Here is an 18,717-nt window from a genome sequence, read left to right on the forward strand (position 1 = left end):
GGTGTAACAGAAAAGAAAAGCTGCTTATGTCTGCTATGGTGTGGAGAAGAGTTCGACTTTGTCACAAAAAAACTGTTCCAGTTTAGTTTCCAGCTCTTCTGTGGCTTCTGTTCATGCTTCCTTTTTTTTTTTTTTTAGGTGATTGTGTTATGATGTTTTGATAAAATACTCAAGTCACCACTCAGTGATGCTACACTAAAGATAATTGACAGTTTGATGGATAACAAATGAACAGAGCAACCAATATTGTTTTATTGATTCCTTTTAGCAGAGAAGCTGTAAAGTGATATAAATATATATAAGCAATCTGTACATTTACAATGAATGTATAAACTAATAAATATAAAATATAAAATATAAAATAATGTATAAAATATAACAATATAAAACAATTTAGATAGTAATTCAAAGAAAGTGCAACTGACCAACCGATCGCTAGCAATTTGTGTGGTTAAAAAAAAAGAGTATAAAATTTATTTATATATATATATATATATATATATATATATATATATATATATATATATATATATATATATATATATATATACATATATATATATATATATATATATATATATATATATATATATATATATATATATAATTTATATAAATAGTGAAATAAATAGTGATTTGGTAAAGAAGGTAATACTTGTAAACAGTACTATTGCTCGGAATTACATAATTTGGTCTCTCTCCTCAAAATCAGCTCACACACAGACACACATACACACACACAGACACACACACACAGACACAGAGACACACACAGACACACAGAGGCACAGACACAGACACAGACACACACACACACACACACACACACACACACACACACACACACACAATCACACACACACATTGCTGTTCTCTGTGGGTGCCTTGATCAGTCCATGCCAAGCTCAATACCACCATGTGCTTTATCAGTGAGCAAACACAAATGTTCCCTGTGTTTCCACTATTGGAGGCGGGTGTGCGTGTGTGTGTGTGTGTGTGTGTGTGTGTGTGTGTGTGTGTGTGTGTGTGTGTGTGTGTGTGTGTGTGTGTGTGTGTGTGTGTGTGTGTGTGTGTTTGTATGAAGGTGGGTGGGTGTGTTTGCATTCCATGAGTGGTCTTACTTTCTCCAGAAGTGGCAGGCACTGGGGCACTTTGCTCTCTGGACTCTCCAGCTTAACAATGCTGATGAAGCTTTCTTGTCGCTCATCCTCACTGGTGTTACACAGAGACAGCGGGTGAGACTGCAGACAGACAGAGAAAAAGAAATTAAATTATGTACCAAAAAAATTCAAAATACTAAAAGGAACTGTGTAGACTGCCAACACATCAGTAACAATTAATGTGTGTGTATGTGAAAGGCAATGTGACATATAGCTCTTCCTGTACATGTGGGTGCACATTTGATTAACAGCCACCTTCTCAGAGCAGATAAAAAGCTGCAGGAGAAATCAGTCTCCTCTGGATAACCATACAATGTCAGGTGTTATACAGTATCTGACACACAGAAGCATCTAACCTCAAAATCCCTACAGCTACAGATCCAGTGAAGAAGGCTTCTTTTCTTGAGTGGACTTAACATCCAGAGCTATCAAATCCAGTTAAAAACTAGTACTGTAAACTGAAGGACTTTTCTAATGTATGAGGCATAAATTCCTGGTCACATCAGGTGGAAAACAAACCTGAGATTCGATCATACTTAGGCCACGTTCACACTGCAAGTCTTAATGCTCAATTCGGATATTTTGCTCAGATCAGATTTTTTTGTTTGGCTGTTCACATTACCTTTTAAAATGTGGCCTATATCAGGTACCAGTGTGAACTGTTTGCTGTTTCGAGCTGACCCGCATGCGCACACGAACAATAACAATGACGTCACAGCACGCAGCACACCGTTACGATAAAGGAGGAAGTAAGCATTTTCGCTTTTCTTTCTAAATGATTGTGTAATGGCAGCACAGAGACGCAGTGTTTTGAAACTTTTCGGATGTCGAGGGCAACTTTTGATTATTTGATCCATTTTGTAGGCGTAGTCACATTTGTGTGCCTATAATTATAACTCGCCGGCGCATAATTGTGACGAATGACGATGTAGATTGACGTAAAAGTCGCATTAAATCCGCATTGGTTGTTCACACTGTGGCCACATTGGGAAAAAATCAGATTTGGGTCTGATTCAGGACCACATATGGAAGTGGGCTGAATCTGATTTGAAAAAAATCAGATCTGGGCTAGGTTTGCGTGTTCACACTACTCCTGAAGAAGTCTGACCTGGTCACATGACCCCAAATCAGATTTGGGCCACTTTTACCTGCAGTGTGAATGGGGCTTTAGTGTTTCGTGCTAGAGATAGATTCAAGATCTGAGATTTGTAAATCTGAGATAGATCGTGTCTGTTATTTCATGCTCATTTGAGATCAGAATGTGTCTGTTTTTCATGCTAATCTGAGAATCTGATTGTTTGCTGTTTCATACTAAACTGAGCTAGATTGTTTCTGCTATTTCATGCTCATGTGAGTCTCTTGAGTCTTGTACATCAACCTAAATGGTTTAGAGACATGATTAAATAGCAGTTACCACAAAATACTATTACGCATCACATAAAACTCCACCAAAAAGCTATAATTCATAACCCTGGCACGAATCACATTAAGGATCACCATGAAATCCAAAATTTTCCACCCAAAATAAATCTCCTCTAAATCGTTCCCCGACTCAATGAAGAAGTTTTAACCTAGCTCCCCTCAGCTTGTGGTAGGCCAAAGGATGGGAAGGAGAGCATGGGGAGTTCCACTGACCTCAGCAGAAATCCCTAAAACCAAACTGCCCAAGCATGACATCAGCAGTGGTTGAAACTTGTCAGAAAGTATGACCTTATTTAAAACGCCCAGCTGGTGTGTCAATGGAAGACAGAGATTATAAAAGAGGTGAAATAAAAGTTAACGGAAGGAAGGATGCCTTGAACCATATTAAAGACCTTAGAAGGAAAATTGAGTGTCGAGAACTGTCACAGATTTATAGTAGGGCCAACAAACTTAAATGTGGATCAAAATGTATTCAGGAACGGCGGCAGAAAATGAGATTAGCTAGCATGTGTGAATTTGGGCATGGTTATGAATCAAGACACAGGACAAAAAACAATCCTGTCCAGTATATTACCCTCATCATCATCATCATCATCATCATCATCATCATCATCATGCATTTAATATCTGGGTAGTATTAAACAAGATTATGGAGAACTTCAGAGGTGTTAGAGCAGCATCTGATGTCAATGCTTTTCATTACTTAGACCATTGGACCATTTCTAATCAACTGCCAATCTTTTGCATACAGCCATGTGACCTTTCAATGACTATGATCTAACATGTTCCTCTACCTAGATTGGATTTGGAACTATTCATTCATTCATTCATTTATTCATTCATTCATCCATCCATCCATCCATCCTTCCATCCATTCGCTGTAGCAATTATCCTACACAGGGTCATGGGGATCATGGAGATCACCCCATGGTTGGACACCATGGATTGGGGAAAACAGGGCAGAACTGCACACACAGCCTACAAAGTATGTCTTTGGACTGGCAGAAGATACCCCTGAAGCAGGGGAAGAACATGCAAATTTCAGACACAGAGGGCAGAGACAGGAATCAGGAAAAAGTGCTAATCACTAAGCCACCATGCCCAAAGATTCTACATAACCGCTTTTTCTCATGAGCACTAGACATAATAGATAGAAGAAGTATAAAATAATTTTTCAAAGCTTTCCCCAAAGTCAATGACCTTGAACTTTCAAGTGAAGACTGTCAGTCCATGAATCCTTTACAATACCAATCATTCTCTTTATAGCACAAGATGCCACAGTCAAAAAGACTCAAACACAACCTTATGATATCTGAGAGTTTTTAAGACTACAGGAAGACAGCAGGCAAAAAGAGTATCCTCTTTCGAGACAGTGTTCTGATCCTGTGAGTCCAGACTTCTGTATGGTTTCATAAAGCCAAAAAGCAGAAGGGTCGGGGAACCAAAAATTACATTCTCAATTTTAACAAGTGACCAGGAACTTAGAACTTGGGGAAAAAGTGATATTTGTCAGGCTTCTCCAAAAAGCAGAGGCCTTAATCATCCAAATGGAGACTTGGTTATGAGTTCATTTTTAACCTTGCTATTATCTTTATTGCGTAACATCAAGTGGACTTGAAAACAGCCTTATGATCTCAGAGTTTTCACAAGCAGGGGGCTGAGAACTGAAAATCCCAGTAATTTCAACAGGGAACCCATATCGAACCACAAGATGTGCATACAGCCACCACCCAGAATGCTGACAGCCTGAATGTTGACAGTGGTCAGTTCTGGCTGGCTGTCTCTGCTGGAGAGTGGACGAGATGTCCCTATCCTGCGCCTTTGTACTCGTGACTAAAAGCATTCCGCCGCCGCCGTAGTTGGCCAACTAAAAATAGAACAGAAAAAAGTCTTGACAGCCTCAAAAACAAACAGCGGTACAGAGAGCAGGGAAAAATAAATAGTGGCTGTGGTGAGAAGTCAATAATTTTTTTCCCTCCCAGTTTTGCCCTACGGGTCTCCTTTTGTCCTGTGCCAGCAGTGGGGCCAGTTCATGTGCTGCCAATTCAGCTACGATGCCAGAGTCATAGCTTTGTCGTCCTTGATCTGTCAATTTCTCCATCCCCTGGGCCTTAGATTATCCTCCACCCTTCAATTTACTTCCATTCAAAGCTCACACATGGAAAAGGCTTCTCCAAAGACTGGTTCTGAGGTTACAAATGTTGTGACAAATTGCCCACTTCCACCCTTCACAACTAATACTGTATGACCAAATTCAGCAGGCACACAGATGCAGATATCGCAGTCTAGAGTCTTTTAGTCAATCAAATGACAATTTGTAGAAAGTGTATATGTTTTTTTAAAATGAGGAGGGGGTTCAGGAAGTGATTGACAGGAAAGTGGGGTCAGGGAGGCCCTTTATCCCCATTTCAAAGGCTTCACCCCCTGAGGGCCAGAGACTCAGCCAAATCTAGTATGTGTCAGGAAAGAATTCCGTTCCCCAAATCCTGCGCCCAGACCTCTCTGTCTCTCCCTCTCTCCCTCTCTCTCTGCTCTTTCAAACAGTACCAAAATTCTTGGCCAGCAGCCAGCGTGTTGTTCCGACCCAGTTTCCTGTGACAACTGTCTCTCTCTCTCTCTCTCTCTGTGTATATCTGTGAGACTTCGCTCCGCACATCTAATCCAAACAGCACTGTTATGCACTAAAGGATCCTGCCAAACGTCTCTTTCACACACAAACACTCACGTCCTGGCCTTGTTTTCTTTGTAAAACAGATGCTAACCGTTGCATGCGGACATTTCAGAAGACAGGCAACTGGGAGACGGTGGCTTTGAATCTTGACAATAAAGCATGAGATTAGACTTGGTCCTGCTCTTTGGAAGGGAAGCACGGCATTACTCTCCTGTAAGTTGACACTGTCTAATTGTCGGCATCTGTAAACTCTGCTAAAGGGTTTCCTCTGTGTGCATTCAACTGCTCAGTGATGCCAATTTCATCCTTCCCACCCATCCTTAAGAGCAGCAGCATGGTAGTTTTTGTTGCATGTGGTTCTGCATTCGTCAAATCGAATCAAATATGATGTGAACAAAAACATACTAAGTTCATGAATTTCATGCATGCCTTCGTGGAAATAGTCAGAGGATTCAGGACTACATTTTTTTTTGTTTCATTATATTGTTCCAGAGTGAAAGTGCCTTTTAAAAAAAATAGAAAAAGGTGCAGATTGCAGTCTTGAAGCAAACATTATGCCAAATCTAAGCAAATAACGGTTTAAATCAGGGCAGACCACTTATTTACAGATGCCCTTGAGCATCTTAGATAAACAGCCTTAGCACAACATTTCTTAGATAATGAAATACAGTTCTTACATTTTCTGAAAATTTTCAAAAACTTATTTTAAAAGAAAATATTTGAAAAGAAAAGTAACCACAGGAGACACAACATAGTATTAAAAAAAAATAAAATAAGCTCATTTCCAGACCACACAATTCCTCCTTGTTAGCATTTGACTTAGCTGCCATTTTCTTGATAGCATTCAAGCTATTATCTTGTGTTTACCAAGTTATCAGCAATGACAAAATGAGACATGCTAAGTGTTTTTTCCATCTTGACAGTCAAAGAACACAAAGACGCCCCACTCAGATTCACTCAGGAAAACACACATGCCTTCTGAATGTGCACGTTTATTAAAGTCTTAACTGCAGACAATGCTGTAAAATGCTGTCAAACTAGCTAGCAACCAATAATTAGCTTCCTCAGTCATTACTGCTGCTGGCACAAACCTTTTTTTGGGCACTCCTAAAGTCTAGGGATTCAAACTTCTAAACCTGCTCCCAGGTAGAGCATTAAATCTCAGCCAAGGTGTGTTTTGAAGAAACTGAGAAAGTGTGTGTGTGTGTGTTTGTTAAGAGAGCAATGAAAGATATTACAGCACTGATGCTGTCAAAACAACAGTGGAGTCACATTTCATCTCCATCCTTTAGTATCCCAGCCGCTGAGATGGAGACGTGAGGAGGAAAGAAAAAAAACGGCGAGAAAATCTGCCGAGAAATTGATACTATAATGACTTCGGAGCAATTACTGCAGGAACTGAGAAAAAAGAGAGAGAGAGATAGGGAGAGAGGGATAGAGAGATGGAGAGAGACGTCAGAATGTCTGTGAAAGCAGGGAGAAGAATTCAGAGGTATTGTGGAAGCTTCTGAGAAGGGAAGCAGCGGGTCAGGGAGGGGTGGGGTGATGTGGCGTATAAGGTGTTTTTTTAATCAGGGCAGATGCAAAGGAAGCCTCTGTAACACTGAGCAACATACAACTGATCCTGGGTCAGTCCAAAGCATCTGTATGAGCTTAATGCAAATACTGTGAATATGTTATTAGTTGGACTACTGATCAGAAAGTCATGAGTTCAAACCCCAGGTCCACAAAGCTGCCACTGCTGGGCCCCTGAGAAAGGCCCTTAGCCCTTAATTGCTCAGCTGTATCAATGAGATAGGGTCAAATGTCCTAAATGTAAGTGGTAACTTCTGGTCTAATTTATGAACATCTCATTCATAAGCGTTCATGTTTATATCTGTTTATTACCTATTTATGTTTTATTTATTGAATGTTATGCGGATTTTAATAGATTTTTTTTAGCCAAGTAACACCAATGACACCAACAATCAGGACATTTTTAAGAGCTGTGAGCTGAATGAAATATCAGGCTGTTTGACTTACTCTGGACTCGCATGGTTAACTCTTCTTGCTTTAATCTTTTCCACATAAACATAAAAAAAGTTTATTACCAATGAGAAAGACTTATTCGAGTTTGACTTTGACTTACTTACAGTCTCTCTCTGTGTAACAGAACTGACACAAGCAGAAGATACACCAGTCATGTGTATTTTATGTCATTTCTATTTTTTCCCCAATTAATTAATTAATTAATTAATTAAATGTAACTTGTATATAGAAAAAATGATTGCAATCCTGTATAAAAAAATGTTTTAGGTGACTAGGTGTTACTGATTTGTTTACATGATTCACTTTTGTTTTTACACCTAAAACCACTTTAAAGGAAAAATATTAGAGATAAAAAAGAAAAAAAAAACAGTAAATGTGATAACAATAATAATAACAACAACAATAACTATTGTTGTTGTTATTATTATTGTTATCATTATTACAGTTATATCAAAATATTACTTTAAAAACAATAAAAACAACAACAACAACAACAATAATAATAATAATAATAGTTTTTATATAACTGAAGCATTTATCTGTACATTTATCTGGCCATACTGTACAGGTAACTTCACCCGTCTACCTGCTACACACATGCCACCCAGCAGAGGGTGTAATGATGGGCATACGTGCACCCACATCAGAGAGAGACAGACTACAGACATCAGTGATCTGCCAGTATCCCTGTGTGAAAGTGAAACAGCATAAACACACACACATACTGTGCTAGTGATCTCCATTTCAAAAATGAGGATAAGGATAAACAGAGGTTTCCTCTGTGTTAATTTTCTTTGTGTTGCATGTCTCAGTTTCAGCTTCTCCGTCTCTCACTAACTGTATTACTTTCAAAGCCTATAGCAGACAATGTCATTTATTTCTTGATTATTGTTGTTCATGTATTAATTCGCCTTACTGACGTTCTGTGTTGCTGATGTGTTTATGATGTGCATAGAATTCTCAAATCAGTATGGCTAGCAAGCTGGCGCTCACCTATGTTGTTACCATAACAACCATTGCTAGTGTGTAAACAAAACAAATCAGATCTGGTCACTTCTTGTCATTTTTTTTCTGTTATGTGAATGACTGAAGCCCATGGACCCATCACTCATCACCTCCACATGAGTTTTCATTGCTTTTGTTTATGTGTTTGTGTTTGGGGGGAAACTCCCGGTGTCTTCTAAGCTTTGTGTAATGATCAGGCTGAAGCGAAGCAGGGGTCTCAATGCTGTAACTCTCCTCACTGCCATTTTCCAGTCTTTATTTGCGCCTCATTGCCTTGCCTTTCACTACTCGTAAGATCCGTCGACAAAAAGAGGTGACTGGAGCTTTGCCACTTGAGATTGCAAAGGAGCAGTTGATCTGTCTTTCTCTCGCCACCCAGACACACACACATACACACACACACTAGCAGCCCGTACACCCCCTTCATGGCGCCACACTGACCCGTCCCCACATTGCGATGCACCCGCTACCCACACAACGTGCGTTTTTCATTTCTTCAATGGAAGAGACACCAGGTCGACCAGCGCACACACACACACACACACATACACACACACACACACACACACACACACACACACACACACACACACACACACACACACACACACACAGAGTCACTCACACAGGACTATTCCAATTCAGGCTCATGTCAACATTCCATCAGGGGCCAGGATAACGAGTTTTGCATAGTGTCAAGCCTCTGGGGGAACTTCATTGATGAAAACTATGTTGTTTCAGCTGTAAATGGGGTTATTTGAGAACACCCTCCAATGAGCGAACATTTAGTGCTAATGCTAATGTTTGGAAAGTGGGCACTTGGGGAAACGATCAGCTTTCACTTTAGGGAGATCGTGCTATCGCCTTGAGTTCACAATTCCAAACGGATATCGGCAAAATCTACGCTGACAGCTGTGGGCTGGTGTGACTACGCTCAGGTCTGGATGTAACTTTAGCAGACAGGAATGAATTTACACAGATCTGTATATTCCTGATACTTATTTTTGTGATGTAAGCCATAATGCAGCTTAAAGAGGTCACTTGTGATGAGCATCCGAGCAGCGGGATACAGATCAAAACGGCAGAATCATATCAACATTTTTTGTTTCTGAATGAAGAAACGCTCTACCCTGTATTTCCCTCACTTCCTGTTGTTATTTCTCTACATCCTGTTGCTAAAACTAATCAAGAGAGCGATGGAGTCATCGTAAATGTGGACACACACATGTAAACACAAACTTTTAAAAAGGCCACATCAAGGAAGGACGTTTTATTGTTGTTTCTTTTCCCAGCGTAAACAGGACCGCTTTGTACAAACGGCTGCCATGGTAACACACGCCACATAATCCCTAAGCACCAATCCATTATAGGGACAGCTAAAGAAGCAGCCAATTAAATCCAAAACTTCTCACAAGCAGAGTTATAAAAACAAATCTGACATCGGAGCGCATTTTCCCTGAAGGAATTAGCTTTCTAAACTTCTTAATTTTTGGATTGTAAATATACACACAAGGACAAACAATAAAATACAGTCAGTCACATTGGTTAACCAGCGGAGTAGGCAGTGCTTAAAAAAAATGTTCCTTCCATAGGATCGGAGACGTCAATGAAAGGCCGCGGCATCAGGCACCAATAAACAAACAGTGAGTCTAGTAAAAGCTCCATGTGGCACAAGATACTCTGTAAGAGGATTATGGAGGTTGTGGAGCTCTCTGGTGCTTCCATTTAAGGGTGTGTTCCTATAGCGGTATGACGGTATACCACAAATAGTTACACTGTTCTACTTTACCAGTATAGATCATGATCATATATAACCTTATTATTCCATTTAGCCATGTAACCTCAAGTTTAACTTCTGATTGAGAAGAAATATCAGCACAAAGACATCAAAGACGTACAAAAAGACGCAGGTTTTTTTTACTTTTTTACTCTTTATGTTGTGTTGAAGCTTAAAGTAAAACTGTTGTACGGTATGTATGGTAGTTCCTGCTAAATGCGTAATTGCTACTTTCTTGCTTTTCCAACAGTAATCTTGTCATGAACACGAAACTGAGCTTCCTCCAGTCCCGTGACCTTCTTAGTTTCTTACTTTAGTCTTCTACTTCCTAAATAAACAGCATTTTAGAAACTATACGATTCTAATAATGGCCGAGATTATCTGAGGAAGGCTGCCACCACGTCATCTAAAGGCATCATGCATGCTGACATGCTCATTCACACCTAGGGATGATTTGTGTTAGCCCATCCAGCAGGATGAAACCAAAGACCCCCGAAGAAACCCAGACGGTGACGAGGATCAGAAGCCGACTAGGTGAAAATTTGAAAGCTAAACAAACACTTTTTAATTCCATGTCGTGTTTAACGTGAAACTGCTACTTAAGTAATGTTCTTCATTTAGGGATCAGTTCAGTATCTCAGGTTAATTAAACAAATCCATGAAAGAAGAATTTCAATAAAAAATATGAACTGGATTGTAGCCCTTATTCTAATAGTTGTGCAAGTGGGGATAGATGCATATGGGGACTTTAACCCTGTTGGTCATAAGGGAAGAGGGGACAGAGAGAGAGAGAGAGAGAGAGAGAGAGAGAGAGAGAGAGAGAGAGAGAGAGAGAGAGAGAGGGAGATTATAAAAGTGATAGAATAGAGGAGGGGAGGATGTAGTGGAAGAGTAGCAGTTGCAAGGTCCATGGCACACAGCCAGAGAGAGAGAGAGAGAGAGAGAGAGAGAGAGAGAGAGAGAGAGAGAGAGAGAGAGAGAGAGAGAGAGAGAGAGAAAGATCCTCCCGGAATGCCATGGAAAAACGAGAGGCTGGAATGTCGACTCCTCTCAGCAGTATAAACATCGCCAGCCTGCAGAATGCTGCCGCTCAGCTTTGAAGTTAATGATCCGCCTCTATATCTCTCTCGTTCCCTTTCTCTCTCTCTTTTCCTCTTGGTCTATCTCTATGAGGATTCCTTGTTTTTTAAGCTGTTCTTGTTTAATCTTATGTAATGTTGTTTAATCTATCTTTTCTATATGAGACATCCCTCTGTACACTTCCACTTCAACAATGTCAACACACAACATCACAAGCTTCTGTAACATAGTACAAGTAAACACAGTAGAGTAACAGGGCTCCTGTTCAGCTCATTTTCACACCTTGTCTATACCGTTCATGTCTATACTTTGTGCTCAGGATACGTAGAAACTTTGACCTATTTTAAATTCCATAGACAGATTTAACCTAATATTTATTGTCTAGCTATCAGCTAATTCGTGCTAATTTTCTGACGTAACCGTTTTCAAATTTTTCAAAAAGAAAATGTGTTGCACACAATTCCAAAACCAGCTGCTCTCAGATTCTGCTGTTAAACCAGACTGAAACATTTGTTTCTTTGACTTTGTCTGATCGCTAAGCTGGATGACTGGAACAAGCCGATATTAAATATGCAAGATGTCGCTTTTTATATTCCTAGCTGGCATTTTCAGAAGTGATCTTTCCATTTGCTACGCCTGTGTAAAATATAGCACGTTTATTAAATTGAATACATTTAACTGCCATACTACTTTAGAATGAAGTGATGTTAGCTGCCCCGTTTTAACTTGGCCGCCATGTGAGCACCTTAGAGTTTCCTACTTTCCTGGTGGTCTAGCTAATAAATTTCTGATTTTCTTTGCTGTATCATTTGAGGCACTTCATATCTGCTGACTGTGTATTTGCCCTCTTTCCACCCCAGTCAATACGTCTGAGTGTCCACATCTGTGCACACAAAGCTCACAGAGGCCACTGGGAAGTGCCTCAACCAGGACTTGTCTGACAGACTGCTTAATTGTTCTTAAGATTAAAGGATTGAGCTTAGCTCCACCTGCTAAACTGAGACTAAAACACTCGTTACATGCGATTACCAAAGCCATTTAAATCCTAGTCTACGTGCACCTCTATATTGCCCTAGACAGGTAATACACAACCGTATGGACTACAGACTATACAAGATAACTCACGTGCACATGTTCTGTTTAGGTAATAGTCCTACATGGACACAGATGAGGACAGCTGCAGAAATCCTGGACGCAAACCAATTACAAGAGGGCTGCTATTTTCACGGCCTGGTGCCACCTCGGTTGAATCAGAGGCTTAGGCGCCAGCCAGGAAGGAGGGGTTGGGGGTTGGGGGTTTTAGCAAAAAGAAAAAGAGAATGCTCTCAATCTCTGTTTGTCCTGCTGGCTTCTTTGGCCTCATTTTCTAAACCCCATCAGAGCAAACGGGAAAGCCATCGTCCTGGAAAAAACCCTAAAAACCCTGCGTGCAAGTGCGCACCACTCGTTTCCCCCATTGCTCCTCTTTAAAGTATATTTTTGACATAATTACAGAAGAGCACAAAACGTCTTGAGTCATCCTCAAGGCCTACACTACACACTACACACACAGACACACACACACACACACACACACACACACACACACACACAGACATATACACAACCTCCCTGCTTCTACCACAAGGGCTGCCTTTCTGCGCCACTTTTCTCTCAAATCTCTTGCTTTTTTCACCCCCCTCCTGTTTTCTCCTTGGGCGTTTGGGCCGCAAGCAACAGAAGAAGCAACAAACAGGTCTACTCTTCAGCATTCCGGCTCGCTTTATATATATATAATTGTGGCGTGCTTTATATATAAACAGACGCTGAATCCCAGCCTAAATCCTCCAGGGACAGACTGGTTTATCTTGTGGACAATGCCAGAACGTGGAACCCCCCCAAAATGGCCTGGCGTTCCCGCTGATAAAAGACTCCGTATAAACCTCGGCGCTCCGTCGCTGGGCTGAGACATGTGTTTTTCCGGAGATGAGATTCCTGGCCCAGTAGCAGAAGCAGATACAGGCCTCGTGTTTTGAGCGCCGTTTTATTGGCACATTGCTCCCGGAACGGATTGGAAATCATTCTCCTCCTTCATGACATATGGAGAAGAGAGAGAAACAGACAGAAAGTAAGAGAGGAAGTGAAAAAAAGAAAGAGTCCAATGAGAGTTTCATGGGGCTCCTTAACATATTTCCTGCAGGAATATTTATTTCAATCTCCCCTCTTTCAAAGGGTTCCAGTACGTACACCGTCAAGCTGTGGTTTAAACATCAGAGCTGCCTGAGTGCCGACAATCTACAGAATCAGCACGCATCTCATCACAACACAAATAGTTAGGAAGCCAATACTGGTTTTTAAATGGCCTCCGCCGTGTGCTGTTGGGAATTTGTTCCAGATTATTTGATTCAATGATCGCAAGCCATCGGAAGGTCAAAATGTCTCCATTTTTGTGCAGATTGCTTGCACAGATACGTGAGCTTGTTTGGACATCAGCAGTTCCTGGAATTCTCTCAAGCAGCTTGACTGCAGTGACATCTGGCTTCAATGCCATTCCTCATTGGAACAGTGGAAAAGAATTGACTGATCGCTACATCCAACACCACAAAAATACATCTAAGGGCCAATTATCTGTCACAATTGGGGTCATCGTTTTACAAACATACTAAGAACATTAGATGGAAAAGGGATGGGGTGATGGGACCCTGGTGCTCTGTGCAGTAAAACTGATCTGTCTGGAAAACTCTGTAGAAATTTCTTGTTTTCAGGATTGTACAGTACACAAGCTGTCTGTATTTGTTCTCAGGGCAACCACGTAAGAATAGACCACAACACAGCAGGAGCTGTACTTCTAACACTTAGTGCCCATGGAAACATCAGTTGGGCAACCAAACTGAGCTGCTGGTAGGAGTTTGAGAAATTCAGCATATTATCATAGCTCCTGTTTCAGACCCTTGATATTGTTTCTTCTTCTATTCTGTGGTTAAAAGTGGATCACAGGACCAGTGTTAGGCAGAGCAGGGCTGGACGTAGTATCTCTCACAGCAATAATAAAAACCTACACAACCAGTATTTATAATCAACTGTCTTCCGTCCGTGTCATAAACAGGGTCCTCCCAGAATTATTGGCACACTTCATTTAACAAAGTGAAAATGAATAGAAAAAGATCAAATGATGCTGAAATGATGCTGATTGATCATTTACATGCCTACATGCACATGGCTATAAAAAAATATCTGTCATTAAAATAAAGGTGAAATTTTCAAGCACATACTTTTTTTTTATTAACCACAGTTGTAATTTGTTATGCTTATTCGTATTTTATATACAATGCTTTAGTTTTTTTCTACTGTAAACTGGAACTAAACTAAACCGCTGCATTCTATCATCTTTTTAGACCCAAATAAAGACAATACTCACACATGCTATACAAATGTCTCAGACAGAAAATAAACACTGCCTTGTTAATTACAATCATTATTCCAGCAGATATGGCCCAGCTGTCCATGAATACAGGTAATGGCTGGGTCACAGGTTCGGAAGACGTCCTGGCTAATCGGTCACAGATTTTCAGGCAGTGCTGAGTGAATCATAGAGGATGACAGGAAAAAGATATACAGGAGGAAGAAGAAGTATTAGCCGGGGGCAACGTGCAAGGACTGTCTGTCAAAATGGTGGTTGACCCTTGACCCTGTCTCAGGGTGGATCGTTCTGGAATCAGACAAGTGAAAAGTGACGAGTTTCTTCATCTCCAGGCGACAGTTCCAACCACACTATCACCTAATGCACCGAGCCCTCGGGTCGCGAGCGGGGAGCCGGGATGGCTGAGAGTCTGTATATATACTAGATTTCTCAATGGCAGAACGGCTGATTGATTTGCTTTAACTCAATTCTGAACCTCAAATGTTCTGGTTCAAAAGACAGAGGAGGAAAATGGATGGAATAAAAATACCTCTGGAGGACAAAAGAGATGCTCTAGCAAAAATTCACCTTCATTTGTAATGATAGATTTTTTGTAGGCATGCCAGAACAGAAACTCTCCCCAATTCATACACACCTGCAAGCTGGAGTGACAGAAAGATGGAGAGAGTGAGGGGGAATTAGGAGAAGAAAAAAAGAGGTAGAGAGAGAGAGAGATATGGCATCGTGGCTAACCATGGTTAATACCCACAGGAATGAAAGTGTTAGAGAGGGTTTTGGAGAAAATGCTGCAGCCTTTTGTTTCTCGTTCCTCTTATTTTTTTTTTCTTTCTCACACCAATACTGCCATGTGGGTGGGCTACAAAATCCCATTCAGCTTTATTGCACACATGCATGCTCTCTCTCTCTCTCTCTCTCTCTCTCTCTCTCTCTCTCTCTCTCTCTCAAGAAAGCCACAGCTGTGGCTGAAATTTACTTTTGACTTTGTCAGAGTTGTTGTGTTTGTACTGAAAGGCCAGCCATGAATGTAATTATAAGTTGTTTTCGATTCATATGACCTTTTGTTTGGTGGTGTATTTGGTCAGATGTAAAAAAAAAAAACACACAAAAAAAACAAAGACAAATAGAAGCAAGTAACACTGGTAATATAGAACAAGAAAAATCAGAAAGATCGATGTTAAGAGCAGCAACAGGAAGCTTTATCTTAGAAAGGAAAGGAAAGCTTCCTATTGGCACAGTTGTTGAGTGGATACTCGGTCACTGCTCTAGTAAAGGTAAATGAAAACTAATTGAACAAACTGAATTCAATAAAACAAGGCGCTTATACTGATAATAGCTGCAATTGACATGTAGTGAAAGTAAAAAAAACAACAGCTGTTTAGTTAATTAATATAACTCTCACTCTCACTCATTTTCTACCGCTTATCTGAATTACCTCGGGTCAAGGGGAGCCTGTGCCTATCTCAGGCATCATCGGGCATCGAGGCAGGATACACCCTGGACGGAGTGCCAACCCATCACAGGGCACACACACACACACACACACACACACACACTCTCATTCACTCACACACTACGGACAATTTTCCAGAGATGCCAATCAACCTACCATGCATGTCTTTGAACCAGGGGAGGAAACCGGAGTACCCGGAGGAAACCCCCGACGCACGGGGAGAACATGCAAACTCCACACACACAAGGAGGAGGCGGGAATCGAACCCCCAACACTGGAGGTGTGAGGCAAACGTGCTAACCACTAAGCCACCGTGCCCCCCCCTAATTAATATAATTATAATATATAATTAAAATATAAGTATAAATATATATTAAAAAATAAATATTGTGCAATGTTATATATGTATATATATTTTTTTAAATATAAGCGCAGTTTTATATGTGTAAATTCTTACATTTACTGTAGTCCAAGTAATCCATCACATTACACATTACACTTAAATCCAAAAATAAAAGTTTTTTGAATCTACTGTTTACAGACAATAAAAGTAAACAAATTCAACCAAAACAGTCGAACGGGAAATGGTAAAAAAAAAAAAGTTAAATAAAAGTTCAAAAATCCCTGAATCCATAATGCAAGGCTCAACTAATAAACTAAACCAAAAAAAGTCTAAAGAAGGGAGGATTGGAGGAGAAGAAAAGATATTTTCTCTTCAGCGTACGGGAAGCCCATCATAATTATGAGTGATAGAGACTTCTGTGTCTTATTTACTCTTTGCTTCTGTTTCATGTGAGCAAGAGGGATATTTAACAGATTACTATTAATGCGCATGAGTCACGGTGCTTAAATACATGCCTTGTCAGGTCCGTGTGAACGTCTCAAATAGGCTCAGGTCAAAAAATAGATTCTCAAGAAGTGACTATATAGAAGTAAGTCTATGACTATAAGAAGTATATTCATCATGGACTTTAGAAATACTTTAGAAACATTTAACATCAAAATATCAGCCTTACGATTATAAGACGTTTTCAATTGGTATAAACAAACAGATTATTTTATTGCTGCAAGTCTGATATAAAATGAGCCAGTTAGCTTTCAGTGTGAGATGTTTTTCCCTCTGTTGAGATAACCGTACACAGAATTTTAGTGGATGAAAATAAATATTAGATGTTTTTGAATAAACACGTGTGGCATCGCAGAGAGTTAAAGAGTTACTTTAAAGTTTTTTTTTAAAGCAAATAAAAATTTTGTTAAATTTTGTTTCTTTGGAACATTTCTATGAACATATTGCCACATGTAGGCTAGTTAAAAACAGACATACTTATAAAAAGCTAGAAATTCTTCAGGGTTACAAAGACCTGAGTGTGTATTTTCATAGGAGCCACTAACCACCATTGTGGAGTGTAACATAACAAAGAAATTCAATGCTGAACACAACATGGATACAACAAAACTTCCATTTTTTTACATCGGGTTCAAAGCGTTCATTCAGAAAGCTATACAGGATGCTATACTTTGCATGTCTTTAAGTTCCGTACATCAAACCGATAGAGAAACTTTGCTAACACGAGCTAGCCGTGAATCGCTAACACGAACGAAACTGACAGAAATTCGAAGAGACTCACTTTCATAAATGTTCATGTTCTTCACTTCTGACACTAAACACATAAACCAGCTAAACCGATCAGACGTCTGACAGAATTTTTAAGTATAATTCTTTAATATTCTTCATGATTTAATCCAAGTGCTCACTTTAAGAGTATATAATATTTCTTTAAATCTGGTACACTGTTGTGATATATGTATATAATACTGTAATAGTGTAAAGTGTGAGAGGTTACACAGTTAGTGTGATACACCAAAAGCCTGACCGGGATAAAGCCGTTACTGTAGGCTGAATAGATGAGTGAACTATTATGACCTGAATATATTAAAGCTAAAAAAAAAAAAGATGCTTTGAAAGATGGATGTCTTTTGAGATTAATAATAATGTTCAATGGTAAAATTTAACCTCACTACAGTCTATCTATCTATCTATCTATCTATCTATCTATCTATCTATCTATCTATCTATCTATCTATCTATCTATCTATCTATCTGTCTGTCTGTCTGTCTGTCTGTCTGTCTGTCTATCTATCTATCTATCTATCTATCTATCTATCTATCTTATCTTATCTTATCTTTTACCTCTTCTATGCATCACATTTTACTCTATACAGAGAGGTCCAAACGTCTGAGGCCACAAACAAACTGGGAAATAAACAAATGATTAAGACGTATATATTAAATGTTCAATATATTACATGTATATTTAATAATGAACATAATATTAAGTAAGTCAATGTCTGTTATGGATTTGATATGCACACTGTCATTCTTTTTTTCACTAGTGCTCTCAGACCCCAATGTAGATACAGTATTATCATTATTCAATTCAAGAGCACCAATCTGGCAACCACCAACTTCCTAGGAAGTGCCCAGAGAGCAAGACTGGGGTCAGCGGTTTTGTGAGAAGAGAAGAGATTTATTGGTGAGGTCAGTTAAGGGTTAAGTGCCTCGCTAGGGTTAAACCCACATTTCCCCATAGGAGCCGACCTTACAACCTTTGTTTTAGCTACAAAGCCGGTGCTGTTACCGCTACGCCATAATTCATCCACACCGCCGCAGGTAAACAGCTCGAACAGTAAACACTGCAGAGGAAATAACAGATTTGTTATCGG

The 18,717-nt window shown here is 39.8% G+C and overlaps 1 protein-coding gene across 2 annotated transcripts in view; it reads right to left on the reverse strand.

Annotated features, from left to right (window-relative positions):
* LOC113637235 (E3 ubiquitin-protein ligase RNF43) overlaps positions 1-18,717 on the reverse strand; it is a 93,570-nt gene that overhangs the window by 35,790 nt on the left and 39,063 nt on the right. For both annotated transcript variants that reach the window (XM_027137781.2, XM_047809282.1), the window contains exon 2: positions 1,122-1,241. In XM_027137781.2, the coding sequence (XP_026993582.1) occupies positions 1,122-1,241 (120 nt within the window). The remainder of the gene's footprint in view (positions 1-1,121; positions 1,242-18,717) is intronic.

This window comes from Tachysurus fulvidraco, chromosome 26, assembly GCF_022655615.1.
Source record: "Tachysurus fulvidraco isolate hzauxx_2018 chromosome 26, HZAU_PFXX_2.0, whole genome shotgun sequence".
NCBI classification, from domain to species: Eukaryota; Metazoa; Chordata; class Actinopteri; order Siluriformes; family Bagridae; genus Tachysurus; species Tachysurus fulvidraco.